This window comes from Nycticebus coucang, chromosome 7, assembly GCF_027406575.1.
Source record: "Nycticebus coucang isolate mNycCou1 chromosome 7, mNycCou1.pri, whole genome shotgun sequence".
Taxonomy (NCBI): Eukaryota; Metazoa; Chordata; class Mammalia; order Primates; family Lorisidae; genus Nycticebus; species Nycticebus coucang.
In genome coordinates, this window is record NC_069786.1 from 130,836,526 (window position 1) to 130,855,508 (window position 18,983).

The 18,983-nt window shown below is 46.0% G+C and overlaps 1 protein-coding gene across 4 annotated transcripts in view; it reads left to right on the forward strand.

Moving 5' to 3' along the window:
• Nucleotides 1-6,650, forward strand: part of TRPM8 (transient receptor potential cation channel subfamily M member 8) — a 100,427-nt gene extending 93,777 nt beyond the window's left edge. For 3 of the 4 annotated variants that reach the window (XM_053598049.1, XM_053598048.1, XM_053598046.1), the window contains 2 exons: nucleotides 1,517-1,609; nucleotides 4,341-6,650. In XM_053598049.1, coding sequence (XP_053454024.1) covers nucleotides 1,517-1,567 — 51 coding nt within the window. In that variant the 3' untranslated portion in view covers nucleotides 1,568-1,609; nucleotides 4,341-6,650. Of the gene's footprint in view, nucleotides 1-1,516; nucleotides 1,610-4,040 lie in introns of all 4 variants that reach the window. The other variant, XM_053598047.1, reaches the window with a different exon arrangement.
• Nucleotides 6,651-18,983: the final 12,333 nt, after the last annotated feature.

Genomic DNA, 18,983 nt, shown 5'->3' on the forward strand with positions numbered 1-18,983 from the left:
TAATATTCTGAATATATTATTCAGAAGTCTGAATAATATTCCACTGTATGTATGGACCGCGTTATCTTTGTCCATCGCTTTGTTGTTGGACATTTACGTGGTTCCGTATTTTGGCTACTGTGAATGATGCTACGCCGAGCATGACAAGGCACTTACCCCTTTGTGGTCCTAGTTTTAATTCCTTTGCATGGAGACCCTGAAGTGGGATTACCGGATCATATGGTAATTCTATTTTTCATTTTTTAATGAACTTCCATACTTAAGGGACCTGTGTTTCTTCTGCATCTACTGAGATGACCATGTGGTTTTTGTCTTTCCCTCCATTAATGTCATGTATTGTGTTAATTTCATACGATGAGTCCCCCCAGCATCCCAGGGATAAATACCGCTTAGCTGTCCCATATGATCCTTTCAGTGTGCTCTTGGATTCAATTGGCTTGTATTTTATTGAGATTTCTGCACTTATATTTCTCAGGGATAATGGCCTGAAGTTGTTTGTGTTGTCTTTGTCCAGCTTTGGTAGCAGGGTGATGCTGGCCTTTTACAATGAGTTTAGAGGTGTTCCTTTTTCTGTTTTTTTGGAAGTTTCAAAGAAGGGTGGGCATTGAAGGGATTGGTAGCCTCACCTGTGAAGCCATCTGGCCCTCTCCATCTCATTATACCAGAAAACAAAGTTATTTAAACTGGACCCTAAGTCTGTAAGTAGGGTTCTTACCATGCCTTATGTGTTTTCGGCAACCATTAGCCTTTATGGTTTTTTTTTTAAGTCAAAGGAAGGAGTTATTAATAGAAATAAGCCTAATTTAAATAGAGATTTTTTTCCTCGAGTGAGTGATATAGCAGGTTAGAAGTTAAAAATCCACTTTGTACGGACATTGCATTATATCCATGAGCTTTTATCACGTGTACTGATATAGCGTGTAATTTAAAATGAGCCTCATACATCTTGTGTAATAGATTTGTGAAATGCATGTGTATCAAGAGTAATCTTATTATGCCTTTTCCTAAAACTGTGCTTTAGTATTGTATTATTTGTGTGTGTGTGGTGGGGGGAGAGACATGTTATTTGCAAAACAGTGACTTACTAGTATTGCACCGTATTATTGTTATAAGTATTGTGTTCTTCCCAAAGCAAAACTTTATTGCTGTCTTATAATTTTATTAGTATTAGTTCCATGTAACATCATTATTTTTATATATTCCTTCTCTGCATCGTTGCAATTTACTACTGCTGTGTGGAAGTCACCCCAGTGATTTGCATTTGAGTAAAGCCAATATTAATTGGTTTACTAATTGGTTACTAATTGCTGGTGACGTGATTTCAGAAAGTAAGCAATGAGCAGGGCCTGAAATCTCACGTGTCCCTCTCACCCGGCCTCATCCCCAACGTGCCTTATCCCCAGACCTGCTGTTTAATGTACATGTTGGTTTCATGAAAGAGCCATAAAGGAATAATTTAGAACTGAAAGTTGGAAAATCCATCTTAAGACCCGTTCTATTTCTTTCTCTTCCCAAGCTTAATGATCTCAAGGGTCTTCTGAAAGAGATTGCTAATAAAATCAAATAAGACGGCATGAATTCTAATGGAGAAAAATCTAATTATAGCAAGGTAAGTCATTCTAATGGCTTTTCCCTTTGCTTTAGAAATTTCCGTATCTTAAGACTAACTTAAAACCATAATATTTTTCTCGGCTATTTTATTTTAATATAATGTGGAAATACTGTATGTGCAAAAATAAATCAAATAAGACAGAGATGGAGAAAGAAACAAGCCGAAGGCTCTCCTCTCATAGCCTACCAACGCCAGGGTAGAGTCCTGTAGGGTCTTTTATAGAACTTGTGATCTATGCAGCTCATTGAGCATGAACTGAAACAAAGTCACACTGTGCTAACCTGCTATTTTTTTCTTTCTTAACTTTATATCAGGGGTAACTTTACAGATCAGTGCCTAAAAGTGTGCCTTAGTCTCATGATATATTATTATGTTTATTGCTATGGAATAAACAAGTATATGTTGATTGCCTTTTTTTACCAGCAAAAAAAACCCATATATATTTTTTAGTGAGGCATTCAAGGATTTTAGCAATAGCCCCATTGCATAATATTATAAAAATGTAATTCAGTTAACTAGTAAAATTTAGCACAAGGCTTTGCTCCATGGCCTTACTGTTTTCTTTCATTGTATTCTCCTGTTACCTGTCCAAATCCTGAAAGCAAATGTTAAGAATGTTGTTGGGGAAAAACCAAAACAAAACTTTTTTTAAGAAGGTAAATCACAGGGAATGAAAACAAAATTAAGAACTCCCTGTTCCCTCTCCTCTTCCTTTCCTCCTTTCCATGAGTACGTCCTGTGTGCTTGTTAAGTGCCCAGGGCTGTGCTGGGCCCTTCCCTGACCTCATGCAGGGACCTGGGTCTGCACATTAAGTACTTAACCTGCACAACGTCTGCTCATGAGCTGCAGGGGAAATCACTTCTCATCAGGCTCCTTTCAATCTCTCTGCTCACTCAGTTCTTTTCCTCAGGTCCTCACAGTTATGTGTTTAAAGATACGATGGTATTTAAAAACACTGTATTATGGAGGGCTTTGTGAGAGCAAGATTGATGCACATTTGATGTAATCTGAAAGGGAGGCACAGCCTCCTGATCTGCTCAGAGAAACAAGCATTATATATTGAGGGAGAACTTATCTGCTCTTTCCTAATGGTGTTCAATGAAAACAATATTACACCTTACAATAAATTATGATTCAGCTTTTGAAATGCTTGCCATTTTATTTAATTAGCAAGGTAAAATATAGAAAAAAACAGCAATAGATAAAGACAATTATAAATGATAGAAATCTAAAGGTGATTAAATCAGAGTCAGATTCAGACATGCACGTCCTCTCCTCAATCTGCAGTCTTCTCCTCTCTGGTTCTTTTTCAAATGCATTGACTATGAGTAAGATGGGCAAAAAGACTGGCTTCCTACCACCTTGCCCTTTGCTTAACCTTAGATCTTTCTTAATATAATGAGCGTTAATTAACTGGTGAACAATGAGTGGGGCAGGACACTTCCCGTCTGTGTGTACTCCAGAGTGGGTAATGTGTCTATGAAGGAAAGGAGAGGAAAACCAGCCCCGTGACATCTGAACCACTGATGTTAGAAACAATGAATTTGGCGTCCATTGTTTTGCATACTTTTTACTTTCAGATGTAAGATCTTTCAGGCTGATCTTAGGGCTGATGACTCAAGTGTGTAATTCTAGCATTCTGGGAGGCTGAGGCAGGCGGATTGCTTGAGTCAGGAGTTCAAGACCAGCCTGAGCAAAAGGAAGACCCCATCTCTACTAAAAATAGAAAAACTAGCTAGGTGCTGTGGTGCGTGCCTGTAGTCCCAGCTACTTAGGAGGATGAGGCAAGAGGAACACTTGAGCCCAAGAGTTTGAGGTTGCTGTGAGCTATGACACCACAGCACTGTACCCAGGGCGATGGAGTAAGACACTATCTCAAAAACATGATGTTGTTTGTGTGTTGTATCCTTAAGAACTCCCCCAGTGCCTTCCTGTGCTGCTGTCCCTAGGGTGAGGGTAATCTCGCTCTGGGTAGCAGCAAGGAGGCAGAATCCAGCCTCCTGTTGGTGTGAATTGGCACCTGTAGAGACAGGGCAGGGAGCTAACCTTGGCGAGAAAGTCTTCACCAGTTCTCCCATCTTCACCCTGAATCAGGCTTCAATCCACTCACTTGGGATGAAATAAACAGGTAGTTGTATATTTTTTTTCTTTCTCCCACATCAAGGTTGAAGACTCCAGGGAGGGAGTGAGCCTTGCGCATTCTCCTGCCTTATCCTTAAGAAGGGCGCCCTGTCTGAGGGGGAGGCAGTAAGCTTCCCAGGGATGGCTCCTTCCCTGTGTAATACTCCATCAATTCTTGTGTTCTCCACATTGATGCTCTAGTTCAGTGAAAGAATCTAAGCTGCTCCTGGGGGAGTCATCATACAACCGCATTCTGATAAATTATTCCAGTTTTTAACTTTATCATCAACTCACTTCTTTACTTAGGTGGAAACTCTGAGCAAATGAAGCTAGAACTTTCTGGTCTTAACCTAGATCGAATGAGTTGAGCCTTGATCCTGCCACCTTAGTCACTCGGTTCACACTGGCAGACTGGTCAGCACACACACCTTTAAGAAGGAACATTCCCAGAGCTGCCTCAACACCGAAAGAAAACCTCTCAGCTTCTGCTCATGCACATGGACCTATTTCCAGTCTGTTCCCAGCACATTTTGAAGCAAACCTTGTCCCCGTCTGAGAATGGAAGCAGGAACTGTATTCCCAGTGCAGCCTTCTTTGTTTTTACAGGTAACATCAAAGTCTGCTGATGAACGATTTTGCTATTGACGAAGTGAGGGTCTTTCAGGCTTCTGAATAATAGCGGAGGCACTTCAATCCCCCTGTTTGCTGAAGTCTGGGAATAAAGCATATGGTTGATTTAGCACATGAAGATGGATATAAAGGAAGCACATTTCCTGGAAGGTCTTGTCTTGGTGCCTGGGACTGGGAGTCGTCGCTTTTACCTGCGTGCTTGCAGCCTCCCCGACCCAGTCTCACAGGAGAACATGGCTTCTGCCGACAAGGACTGGTCATGCTTTCCCTCCTGTAATGTCATTTTGTTTATTTCAAATTGATTCTTTACTTTTCCCTTTTTTTGGAATCATGTGATGAATTAGTTGGCAAATTGTTAAAAGTCTCCTGGATTGGGCCAGATTCTAAAATGGGCTGTATGTAACAAGAGCACCCTGCTCTGTTCAGAACAAACTTTTTATTTCTCACGATGCTGCGCACCTGTCACAGGACGAGGTACAGCAGGGTCTTGGCCTCTTAGATGCACCAGGAACGCCTATTGAGGGAATCGTCTCGTTCCTAACAATGTGAAAATTCTCTCACACTGGAACCTTCTGAGGCACTCCTGATTTTATTTTCACGGGGTGCTCCTCTTATTTCTTAGTTTTTCCATTAAAAATAATACACGAATATTATAGAAAATTTAGACTACATGCAGAGGTAGAAAGAACAAATTGCCCCTCACTACCTAAAGGTAATCACTGCTTACATTTCTGGATGTTTTCCAGGTCTGTTTTTTCTATACATGTTTCATTTCTCTTTTAAAATTTTACATGATGTCATCATCATAATACTTATATGCAATGTTATGTAAGCTTTCTCATTTGCATTTTATCACAGTTTTCATTGTATTTATGGTCTTCTTAAGCACTACATCAGTAATTGCATGCTATTCAACCTGTAGTGGGTTCCATCATGTTGGTCATTGAAAGCTATTTCCAATTGATCATCAGAATTAGCGTTTTTGTGCATGAATCTTTTTGCTCCATTCGGGGAAAGTTTTCCAAGACTAGATGCCAAGAAATACCTATTGATTATCCAGCCACATGTAGGTCTTTTTCATAAATGTATAGCAAATAGAAATTGTTAACTTGAGTGTAAGATATGAAATACACGCACGTCCGACTATTAAGATATCATATTTAATCTTTAGGAAGAAGCCAATATGCTTATTTAAATATAGGTGTTGAAGGCAATGGCATAGAATTAAAAAGACTGTGTTATTGAACACTCCCAGTTGTAGCTTTCTCTGGAAGGGCTAGTATCTGAGCCGGACCAACATAGGAATTTAAATTTATTAGTTCTTCAGCTTTGATTAGACTATAAACGCAGTGGTTGAAGGAGGAAGCTATGAAAAAATCATCTCATTAGAAAAATTACAAACGCATTAACCCCCAAAAGTTGATTTTCCTGGGCAGTAGTAAAAATGGCTACTCACAGCATTTGTAATGTTTGCAGAGGAGGAACGCAGATAACGTGTCCTTTTACTTAAACCTTCATACTGGCCTAAAGGGGAATCTTATTCAATTGGGCCAATCAATTCCTGGCTTCAAATGCTGAAAGTAGATGGAACAAAATTTACATGACAAAAATTGTCAATGAATGGACCATTCAGAATTTCGCTGTGAGAGAGAGAATTTCACTGTCATCTCACCATGGCAACTCAAATCTCTGCCTCTTTTGAAACCCCCGAGAAGATGGTAATGTCATCCCCATACTGCCTGAAAACCTAAAGTATATGATGGCACCTGAGATTGTACAGAAAGAAACAGCTCACAACCTCATACCCTGAATTCTAGTAGGGAATTTGAATAAAATTAGAAAATTAAATGTAAAATTCCCAGAAGATAAAATGTAGCATAATCTATTTTCTGATCTCCCTTTAACTAATTCATCCGTAAGTTGGTATTTCCACCAGCCGTGTTTCTGTGAGCTTCAGAAACAGACCTGTGTGCACATCACCATTGGCAGCAAAAGAAATCCTCTCATTAACGCTAAACAGAAAAAGCCCACAGGACTCCGAGCTCACTTGTATCAGAGAGGGAGCTGTTCAGTGTTTTCAACTCAGCTTGACTGGGGGATGTTTTTGTGTGGTCACCCTACCGGATTTTTGCTTGTGTACAGCCTTTGTTTCCAGTGTAGCTCATGAAAATGGCACACGTGTCGAACATATCTCTGATCCAAGGTGCTACATCCTCGTGTGGGAACGAACGGTGTCCGTGCCCTCGTGGGCTGAGAATCCCGCAGCCTGGTGTGAATGGAGGTGTTAATGGCTTAAACAGCGGGGGGAGGGCGGGGGGATTGTTGTATGTTGCTTCTGTCATTCTGTTGAGAGTGAAAAAATAAAATTCCTTAAAGTTCAGTCCAATTCATTGTGTAGAGATTTCATTCCTAGTGTTACATGAGCTGACACCTCTGAGCAGGTTGCTAGAACATTCTGGTTGAATACAAGCAGAAGTACTCACCCCATGGTTCTTGTTCTAGTCAGCATGGCCAGTTTGGATCCTGTGGCCCACTTTTATCCCCCCGCATCTCCCTCTTCCCCACACCCAGCTGTAGCACGAGGGTCCCCAGCTCCACCTGCTCAGAGCTGCCTGTGTGTCAGCAGGTGTTTCTGAGGGCTCACAGACGGGGGCTCACAAACAGGGGCTCACAGATGTGGGCTCATGGATGGGGCTCACAGATGGGGCTCATAGACATGGATTCATGGACGGAACTCATAGACGTGGGCTCACAGATGGGGGCTCATGGATGGGGCTCACAGATGGGGCTCATAGACATGGATTCATGGACGGAACTCATAGACGTGGGCTCACAGATGGGCTCACAGCCGGGGACTCACAGATGGGGGCTCAAGATGGGGCTCAGGCTCCGTCCTGGAGCCAGCATGGATGTCCACTGCTCACAAATGGATGGTGGAGACTCTGGTCCTTGTGAGGTGTGCTCTCCTTTCTGCAGGCACTGTCCCCTTGAATGTTCCTGGGTCCTCCTGCTCCCAGTCCATATTTGTTCCAGGAAAAATTGAGGATATGTGTCTGTTCCTAAACTGCAGCTTCCTGGTCCACCTGGGACTGAAGTGTGTTGTTGTCATGGAGACCATTGCTGTCTGCAGCCTCTGTCTCAAAAATAAAAGGCTCAGTTGGGCCCTAAGTCTGAGCAGGAACTGGATATCAAAGACACACACGCTGCCAGCCTCCTGGACCTCCCAGGCCAGTCCCGGGGGATGAGAAGAAAACTTTGGTGGGAAAACGAACCCTGCACAGCCTGCCTGCCCTCCCCCCTCATCAGGCCTGAGCAATCATCTCCAAAGCGCCGTTCATTGAGCAGGAGCCAGTTGGGGTGTGAGGGTGCACATACACATTTACAGCATGGATTTTTTAAATCAGTTTTTCCCCAGTCTTGTTTGACAGGAAGAAATTTCCCTCTTTGTTCTACATGTACAACGTGCTGCGGTTTAGTGCCGAGTATGAGCACTTCCGTGGGAATGAGAATGGTTTGAAATACATGAGAGGACCCGGCAGCCTCTGCTCTGCACCTTAGAATCTGTTGAGTAGATGAAGAAATGAATTGGCGTGAGGTGGGAGGCCAGATGCAGGGGAAGGTGGGAGTGCAGATTAGGAGACGCCTGGGTGGGGTGGAAGGAGGAGAGACATGCCTGGGGACACTTGTCCTTGCTGGGCAGAAAGATGGGACCGTGGTTTCTCCTGAGTTCCTCTTAAGGAGACCTGTCTGGTACTCGTAGGGTGGAAATGCCCTGGGAAGAGAGCAAGACACAGGTGGTTGGAGATGTCGCTTGCTGTGGGCGTCAGGTGGTGGTGAGAGGGAGCAGTTGACATTGTTGAGGAAAAATTGGGAGGATTTAGTGATGGGGGTGGGGGAGACAGCACAACAGGACAGGCTAGAGGGGTATGTTAAGAAGAGTGTTCTGGGTGACCCCTCCCTAGGATGGTGCCAACCTCCAGAAAGGAAATCTACATTCATATCACCAGAGCACACGGGACCTTCTAGAACACAGGCTTGCCTGTGCAACACCCACGGCCTCCCTCTGGTCACCCTGGACTGCAATAGTTTCCTGCAAACACACGCGTCCATCCAAGCTCCCACCTTTCTCATGGATTCTCGACACTGCTCTGGGAGTGAACCTCCTGGAACTCAGATTGGAGGCAGCACCCCTGCTCACAAGCCTTCTGTGGCTCCCTGTGCACCAGCCCCGCCTCCCTCCTGACAGGGAGACACAAGCATGGGCAGCCTGGGCCTCACTCACCTCTGCAGATGCATCGTGTGCCCCCCTGCCTGCCACCCCCACCCTCCCGGCTCCCAGACTTCAGTGACAGCCTCCTGGGTGGCCTTCCTATCCTGAGCTGTGTCCTCCTCTGGACACTTCCTTCCACCGCTGGCCCAGCACTTTGTGCCTGGGAGACCAGACTGCTTGTGCCGCTGGCCCTTCCTCCTGACCGCTCCTCTCTTCCGTTAGAGGATGTTCTAATAGGAGGCGGAAGAGTGCCAGAGCTCAGAACTACGGGACAGGTTTCGTCACTGTTTGCTGGCTGTGTGGCTTTGAGAAGGTTACACAAACTCTCTGCGGCTTGATTTCCTTACCTGTGAAGTGACATTTCTTCCTCAGAGGGTTTAGTGAGATGACATGAGAAGGTCTAAGGTCACAGCCTGACCCCTTGGAACTGCTCAGGGACTGTTAGCTCTCCCGACTGCCACCATTCTCAGCTACTGCCTCTGGCCAATGTCTCCTCCACCTGTATTTCTGGAACTCTCTTATCCCACCATCAGGGCTGGATTTGGGAATCACCTCCTCCAGAAAGCCCGCCTTGAGCCAGAGCAGCCCCTGGCAGAGCTGTCCTATGAAGCCTTCCAGACTCTTCCACTCATGGCCTGTGTAGGAGACAGAAGAATCTGTGGGGCACCTGGGTATTGGAGGGAGCTTTCTTTTGGCCATAGGCCCTGGCCAGGCCCCACCTAGCAGCTTAGCACCCTGACACAGCTGTGACCCATTCCTTGTCCGGCAGTTGTGGTTACTAATTCCCACCGTGGACTGTTTATGGGTCTCCCTCCTTCACTTTTGAGAAAAGAGACGTCGACAGGTTTGTTTACTCACTGTGCCTATACAGTGCCGGGCCAACTGCATGAGCTCAGTGAGACACGTGTGTGGTTGAACCAAGCTGTTCATTCTTTAAGGAGCTCTGCGGTAGCCTCATGCGTGCTGTCCCTCTCCCTTCTTGCCTGGTTAAAACACTGCTCAGCCCTAATTAAGCCCCTACTTTCCTTGCCCCCCATCCGTAGGCAGAGCCCACCAGGAATTCTCCATTTGAGGATGTGCCCCAACACATGAGAATGGGCCCCAATATGTAGACTTAACTGCAGCCCTTTGTAGCCTATCCACAAGGTCATGGTCATTGTTTAGGGGTCTTACATTATGTTTCTCCAGAGAAGCACAACCAGATTTACTTGAGGAATTGGTTCACGTGATTATGGAGGCTGAGAAGTCTCATGAGCTGCTGTCTGTGAGCTGCAGACCCCAGAAAGCCAGTAGTGTGATTCCAGTCTCAGCTTAAGGGCCTGAGACCCAGAACGGATAGTGTAAGCCCCAGTGTGAGAGCAGGTAGAAATTGATGTCTCAGCTCACACGGTTAGATTGAGATAGAGAATTACCTCCCTCCCACCCCTGGCCTTTTCGTTCCATTCAGGCTCTCAGTGGACTGCCTGGTGCCTGCCCACCCACCCTGGGAAGGGAAATCTGCTTCCTTGAGTCCACCGGTTCAAGAGCTAGTCTCATCCCTGAGCCCTCATGGACACACTCAGAGATGATGGTTAACCAGACATCTGTGGGCCCTGTGATCCAGTCAAGTTGACCTGTAAAGTAAACCATCACAGGTGTGTCCCTTTCCTCACTCCTCTTACTTACAGAACAAAGACCTGGACTTTTGTATTGATTCAACAGTTTGTGCATTCAGACATAAACTGTGTGCCATAGTAGGCTTAGATGAACTAATGACATTGCAATCCCAGGGAAAGGTGGGGCCTAGGTGGTAGCAGTTGTGTGCCACAGGCTATAATGCGGGCTTTGCTACCAGGCATCAGGGAAGCAGGTATGAGGGGCTCTCAACCTACCTATGGGGAGGCTGGAGGGTGGGTGAGGAATCCCAGGACCTAGGTAAACATAAATAGGATGTATAAGGAGGGTCATAGTTGAGGTTGCAGTTGAGGAGGATCATACATGTGGGCTGGAGATTGAGAGCACAGGTTTGAACTGGTGTGACTGGGCTCACATTCCGGCCCTGAAATGTGCCCAGAGCCCTGCCTGGAATGTAGTCCCTATTCTCACAATGCCAGTTATCAGAGCCACGGTTGCTTATTAACTTCTTTTAAAGTCTATGTTCTGGCCAAAATGGTTCACAGCTATCCTGTGAAATCTGCTGTCACATGTGAAGGATGATTTGGCTAGAGAAAGTGGAAACACGTCAGCTGCCTTCAGGGGGCTGTGCCTGTAGTATAACACCCCAAGGGGGCTTCCGACAGGGGCTCAGGGACCCTATGGGATGAGTGATTGAGGCTGATCTTCCTTCTCAACCCACCCCAAAGTGCATTCTTTCCATAATAATTTTGTTTTTCCTCTTAGAAATAAACAACAAAGCCACGGGTCCCTAAATTAAGAGTTTTAATAGAGCTATTTTTCTCTTTATGAGGCAGGGAAATAGAGTCTGTGTGAAAAAAAGGGAGATTACATTTGCTCATTTTGCCTTATTGCTTTTAAGTAAGCATGGAAGAACAAGTAATGCTCCCAAGGGTGTGGCCTCTCTCTGTTAGGAGAGGTAGTTCCCTGGCGCGGTGGGAGGTGGCCGGGGATTTCCGTCCTGTTTCCTGCAACGGTCAGCCCACCCCAACCTGCCTCCTTTCTCTCCTCTTTGTCTCCTGTTTTCATTGCTGCACTGGCAAATGGCTGTGATGCTTAGCTGCTTCCTTTCCAGAAGTGAGTGGAGAATAAAAAAAAAAAAAAAAAAAAACTGCCTTCTAGTCTGATGGCGAGGGCTTCATCCTCAATTTCACCCCTCCTGTCCCCTGGATAGACCTCCCAGTGGATGCAAAAGTGCCACAAAAAAGAAACCCCCCCCAGGGCTTTCTCTGCTTTGCCTTGAATGTGCTCGGCTGAAGCTGCAGCGCTCTTGCATTAGTCCAGAAATGGATGCCCCTGCAAGCCCCGCTGTCAGTTTCTTTCAGATGCATCCATCCGATGATTTATGGAGCTTTATTCTGAGCTGAGCGTCTTTGGTGACTCAGGACTGATATGTCTGGGAGTTCCTGGGCCCTGTGGGTCTCACCCCGGGGAGAGCCCGAGGGTGCCTGCAGAACGCCCATCCTTCTCCTCCCAGCCCTTTTAAAAGCTCATCAGAGTCCCAGGGCTTTGGCCCCACTGTCCTTTGGAAAGTCAGGAACTCTCATTCCAAGTGAGGGTCATTTCCAGGTCGGGGAACAATTTTCCTTCTCCTGCTGAGGGCTCTGCAGTTGCCGGTCCGGAATCCTGGATTTAGGCTCCTTTTTTTTTTATTAGCTTTCCTCTTCTGATCCTTCTATAATTAAGTGACACAGTTTCTCCCCCTGTTAAGATAAGGGACAGGAAGCTTTCATTTGCAGCTGGGAAGTGTATCCAACTTGAATGGCAGCACTTGTGAGTTTGGGGAGAGAGGACAAGTGCACGTTCATTGAGAGCCCCGCTCTGTTCCGCCTGATGCGCCCGCCCACACGAATCCCCCAGCAGTTCATGTTCTCAGAATGGAAACTGCTGGTGAGACGGACCATGAAACCCCCTGGGCTGAGTCTGCTCATTAGAAGAAGCAGAAGTCTGAACCCAATAATTATCCAGGCTCTCCCTGCTGGGAAAAGCTGACATTTGTCCCTGCCTGAATAAATGGAGGGAGAACACAGGCCTCTGGTCAGACACCAGTGGACTCCTCTTCTTGGTCATTTGGGTTCCTTTTAATTCACTTCTGTAAGTGTGGCAGGGAGGGAGGGAGAGATACTAAGTGACAAGTTCTGGCGATTTCTATCCTCCTCCCCGCTTCCCCTGGCTTCCTGGTGGCTGGAGCTCTTGCCTCAGTTCCTCACCTTCCTCTTTAGTGTGGGGATGAGCCTGGATTTGAGAGAATTTATCACCTGTGGGGAGGGGGGAGGAGGAGTAGTTCTTCCCTGTGTGTGATGTGTGTGCGTGAGTATGTGTGTGAGCATGTGTGTGCATGAGCGTGTGTGTGCATGAGTGTGTATGTGTGCGTGAACGTGTGTGTGTGCATGACCATGTGTGCATGAGCGTGTGTGTGCGTGAGTGTGTATGTGTGCGTGAACGTGTGTGAGTGTGTGTGCATGACCATGTGTGCATGAGCGTGTGTGTGCATGAGTGTGTATGTGTGCGTGAACGTGCGTGTGAGTGTGTGTGCATGACCATGTGTGCATGACCATATGTGCATGAGCGTGTGTGTGCATGAGTGTGTGCACACACAAACCCTGCCCTGCCCACTCTGCTCTCTGCTGTGGCCACAACAGACCTCCCTTACCTTCACAACCCTGGTTTCTCCTGTCTTCTTATCTCTTTCCAGCTTACTCTTGGCCAACAGTCCTTTACTTTCCATCCCAATGGAAATTCCCTCCATCTCCTCCCAAGTTGCAGACCTGTCTACAACTGGACTGGGAATTTTCAGATCCTTCCTGAAGCAAGGGAGTCTCTGCCCTTTGTCTTCTCTCAGGTCAAGCCCCTCCTTAGGTGCCTTGAACTCCATCCTCTCCATCCCTGTCAGGAACCTCATGAAATGGTCACCCCTCCCCTCCCTTCCTCCAACCTCATCCCTCTTCTCCACTTCTCATCATAAGCATTTCCATTTGTTCAGACCTGTTCTATTTCACAGTGTAGAAGCTGGGCCCCACATCTTTGCACTACTGCTTCTGTCTTGTACCTCACAGCCTGAATTTTTCCAAGCATTGCTCCGTGCCCAGGGCTTCCCTTCACTCTCCACCAAGCTCCTCTTTGTAAGCGCACAGGTGATGTTGATGTCTGTATACCTGGAGCATTCTCCAGTTTTCCCCTTTCCCCACACTGCAGCAGATTTGACACTGCTGACAACTCCTTTCCTCCAGATGCCCTCTTCTCTTGGCTTTCTTTGGGTCCATCTCAAGGTCCATGGGTGAGTTTTTTCCACATCTCTAACTGCAACTTCCCCAGTGCCCTTTGTAACCCTTTCTACTCTGTCTACTAGGCATCTGTTTTTCCTTGGGGTCTGTCCTAGGCTCTCTCCTGTACCTCCTGGGTCAGCTCCTTCACCCTCCTTACGGTCTAGAAAGAGTCTGTTGATGTCCAGATTCATAACTCCAGCTCAGGCTTCTGATCTGGGCTCCCTCTCTGCTGACCAGCTGCCCTCTTGCCTCTCAGCCTGCACTCTGCAGTGTTTAATGTTTCTACCATCCAGAAACTGTGGCATCACCTTCGGCACCCTCTTACCCCTCGCTTCACAGCGCTCGTGATTATATCCACTACATACCTCCTACATCTAACCACTTCTCTGCTTCCCTACTGCTGCTGCTGTCCTGGTCTGGTTTGGACAGTCCTCACTGTCCACTATCCACTGAACCACAGTGATAGACTCTGATGCTTCTTTTCTGATCTACTCCTGCTCTCTCCTGCCTCTTCTCCACATTTAGACCAAAAGTCATCTCTTTAAATGAAAATCTGATCATGGAAGACTCTAGTTTAAAACCCTTCAATAGCTTCCCATTGTTCTTGGACTGATGGTCAAGGTTGTTACCAGAATCTATAAGGCTGCGCAAGCTCTAGCCCTACTGACCTTTCTAGCCTGTGTGATAGCTATTCTCTTTCTCTGTACCCTGACTTTCAGTTCCTCACGGGACGCTAGTGAGAGGGAAAGGGATGCTAAAGTGATTAATCTGGAGCAACGGGCATAAAACAGGACCAGCCTGGGCAAGCTGTGTGGTCCCCTCCCCCGGCGGTGGGATCTGCTCCAGAGACTTCACTTCCTCTTCTCCTCCTGCCTGGGCCCCTCTTGCCTCTCTCCTTGGCCTCATGAATTCTGAATCACCTTTGGGTCCATCTCAAGATCCACGTGTCCAGAGACGTGGTCCCCTGCGATGCCCTTTGCAGCTCTTCCTCTGTTTCCTTCCACACGGCCCTTGACCCCTCTTTGCAGATTCTTCAACCTTGTCATTTTGTGTCTATTTATGAGATTCTTTAAGATTTATCTTCCCCACTAAAGTGTAAGCTCCCTGAAGTCAGGAACCATGTCCAGCTTTGCTTACAACTGCGTTTCCAGCTCAGGGCCTGGCACAGAATTACTCAACATTGCTCAGTAGGGGAGTCGATGGAAGAAGCTGATAATTATTGGGGGATAATTATCCACCAGCTTTTTATGTTTCTTCACATCTTGTGAACAGAGACACAGACTGCCTTTGTTTCTACTTACCTATTCAAGGATTTTATACAATGAAAAGCCTTGGAAGATAGGGATAATGTCTACCTTCCGAACAGAGGATGGACGTGCCAGCTCTCCAATATAATAAAAGTAATGTCTTCCTCTAAGAAAAGTGCAGGCATGCTTACTGCCCATTGTTCACCTGATAAATTATTCAAGAGCTCGACGTGTTCTTCTGCTGTAACACAACTGACTGTATTTGTAGATAGAAGACGGCTCTTTTCACATTACTCTGTGGGAATTGTGGCTCAAGTGACCAGCACAGAAATGGCTGTAGCTCTGGCTCCTGCTGTGAGTAACAAAATGTCTTTTCGTCTCTGACACGGGAATCTTGTGTCTTCTGTCAGCACCCATGCCAGTTCCACGTTGGGTGAAAACTCAGACCCTTCACAGTTTTTGACATTAATTAGAATAATTACATTTTGTTCATTCTATGTATTTCTTATGCTAGTATCAAGACATGCAGAAATGGAATCGGTGAATGTCCTGGTTACGACTTACAGTTTTTCTTTGCGCATAGACCAACTGCATCCCTGGGGTCACCCCTGCATAATAATCTAAAGTGAGCATCTGGACCATATCTCTTACTTACTCTCTTTTTGGTATGTTCTCTTTTTTCTCCTTCTAATTTTGTCATTTTTTTCTCCTTATGTCTTTAATCTATTTTCAATTCCTTTTCAAACAATTATACTCATATCTCCCTTGTACTCATTTCTTGCTTAATTTTATCAAAGACTCTTAAAGAGGAAAAATATTCAAGGTTTAGTAAAGTATAGACGACAAGGCCCTGGATCAGAGGTTACAAGGTCTAACTTTTAGATGTCTTTAGTTACGTGAAGTTGGGCAGGTCACAAAACTCTACTTTCTTCATCTGACCCATCCATTCCTTTACTCAGCCATTCAATCATCATGTATTGAATTATTTGTAATAAGTGACATCACTGCTACCTTGGAAAATAACTCGGTCTAATGAGGAAGATAGACAAACTCAAGATGTGGATGCCACCTGGAGCGCACAGTAATGAAGGGAATCCCAGAGAGTGGATGCAGGCCCCGGAGTGGACACAGAAGAAGAACAGATCAGAGGGAGTTGTGCAAGGGAGCCGGGTCTGAGCCTCGTCCGGTAGGGCAAAGGAACTTGGCCATGAAGAAAATGACACAGAGAGTTTTACTCAAAGGAAGGAGAAACTCCCCTATAATACTCGTTGAGCTCTTCCTCTTTGCCTTCCTTGCTAACCAGGCTTTGCTTCTGCTCCCAACAGCCCCAAACCTACAGTGGAGCCCCTTGGGGAGAGTCTTTACCAAGTGTGCCTGGTGGGAGGCAGTGGAGAGCTGAGGCCTCTGCCTCCACTGGGCAATCTGGACACAAAGAGAACCACGTGAGGGTGCCTGCAGACACATCGTGGACATACATGGACATACGCGTGTTCAGAACAGGGCTCGGCACACGGAAACCATCCAAGTGGTTAGAAATTATTTGTGGCCATCGTGGACATACGCGTGTTCAGAACAGGGCTCGGCACACGGAAACCATCCAAGTGGTTAGAAATTATTTGTGGCCATCGTGGACATACGCGTGTTCAGAACAGGGCTCGGCACACGGAAACCATCCAAGTGGTTAGAAATTATTTGTGGCCATCGTGGACATACGCGTGTTCAGAACAGGGCTCGGCACACGGAAACCATCCAAGTGGTTAGAAATTATTTGTGGCCATCGTGGACATACGCGTGTTCAGAACAGGGCTCGGCACACCATCCAAGTGGTTGGAAATTATTTGTGTACTTTCTCTTTTGCCTCTTTGAGAACATGGTATCTTCCTTGGTTGATGAATGATCTCCATCTGGCTGGAAGTGGACGAGAAGGGAGTGGACACTAGAAATATCTCAGAAGTAGCCAGGAAGGCCAAAAGGATTTTGTTTCTCTTGGGCAAAATAGGATTCTGCAGCAGGAGGTTAGCTTTGAAGCACAAGATGTTGTCTTGAGGTAGAATTACAAGGTCTTTACTGCCCTATCTTGAAGTTTCTTCCGTCAACACTTTGACAGTCTTTGGAAGGAAGACAAAGGCAACTCGGTGCTTCTCATGAGAAAAAGCAGGGCCGCCATCTTTGTTTACATCCACGTGAGAAAACTAAGAGTTTAATTGTCCCATTAATTAGGGCATGGCTACTCCACCAAGAAACCTGCAGGGGGACTGAGATTTTTTTTAACCCCCAAATGACCCCTCCTCCATACTTTTAAAAAGCATATGTTTGGGTAATAGCCATATATTACCAAGTTAAAAATAATTTAATGCTTTTATACACTTAGAGAAGTGTAAAGTAGTACCAAAACTCTGAACACATCTCAGAAGCATTTAGAATATTTAGAAAAGTCTTCAAAGTGAATGCAATGGTTGGACCCACAAACACGTCCACTGATTTACATTTTAACAGGAAAGTATGTTGTCTGACGATTATCTGGATTCCAGCCATCCAATAAAGCTGTCTCACTTCCAAGGGTTAGTCTTGGCTACTCCAATTGTAAAAGTCTGAAAATTATCCTTAAAATGGAAATTATTCAGTTCTTTAGTTTTTTTGCTCCTAAATGATGTTTCTTTGCTGGTTGTGAAAGTGGAAACAGACAGATTTGCCCCAGGTCTGAGCACCTGGAGCTGAGCGCCAGAAAGAGCCGATTCTTTCTTCTTCAAAGAAAAATGTCGTGGTGCTGTAGTGCACTTGGAAGACCAAGAGATGGTCTCTATTAAACATCAAATAATTCTTCTGGGCTTGAAATTTGAAACTCAATTAAAAAAATAACTTTGAGGTATTGGACTTTTTAAAAATAGGTTTATAATAAACAGTGGTAATACTTGTCCCACCCCGTTCTAACTAGAAGCTAACTGAGGGTACCACTTGGAAGTCTTTTGTCTGTTTGTTCTGACTTTGAAACTTTTGTGTTAACAATAGAGTCATCCTGCTCTTTCTTGGTTGTTTAAACTCGTGTGACTTCCTATCGTGGGAGGATGGAGAGTCACGTCTCTTATGCCCTCTCCCCACCACAGCAACACAGTATTTCCTTCCGTGGCTGTCACTAGCGCTCTGTGAAAAACGTTTTACTCTCTGCTTTTAGAGTTCATGTCAGATTTTTCTCTCCTGCTGCCCAGGATGTTCCAGTTATGTGACTCGTCTAGCCCATGAGCTGAAGGCAGAGCATTAATCGCCGGCGTGAAGCCTTCCCAGCCTCTTTCTGCCTGGCATTGCTGGCTGCCCAGGTTCAAGGAGGCAGCTGTGTGGGATGTCAGCAGGATGGTGGGACAGGCAGCTCTGGGCCCCCTGCCCCAGCATACACTCTGATTCAACACTGATATGACGGCCGAGTCCCTTTGTGAGAAATCCAGAAACCGATCAGGAGGTCCCTGACCCCAGAAGAACATGAGATGAACCCCATGGACGTCAGCAGGAAAATCGGGGGTGGCTCTCGGCCTTATCCCTTCAGCACGTGCCCTCCTCCACCCACCACTGCGGCCATGCCTGCTCTCCTCTGGGAGGCCTGGGGGTTACCTTGCCCTGCCCACCACAGGCAATACCTGACCTTGCAACCAGGGGGACCGGGCACCCAGCCTGCCACGGCCGCCAAGCCGTGTGCCACAGGCCCATAGGCAGAAAGCAGCATGGTGGCTGCTGGGTACTCAGTGGGGCAAGGAGAAGGGAGTCACTGGGTATAGTGTTTCAGCCCTGTAAGATGAATGGCTCCGGAGATCCACTGTGCTAAAATGTGTTTGTAGTTAACAAAACCATATCATATACAAGCAGTCCCAGGTTACAAACAAGACAGGTGCTGTAGGTTTGTTACTAAGCTGACTTGTATGTAAGCAGGAACATATACACTGATCTATTACCTGTAACAGCCCCATTTGTAAGCGCAAGTTTTTCGTAAATTGGATGTCTGTAACTCGTGGACGGCCTGTGCTTACAATTTGTGAAGAGGGTAGATCTCTTGTGTGTTATTCACAACATTCACAAGAGCAGTAGTCATAAAATGATGGCTGCCCTATCACCCTGCGTCATGCTGTGACTACGACCAGCAGAACTTCATTGTCAGCCCCTGTCGGCTACATAGTACATGCAAAAGGTAAAACGT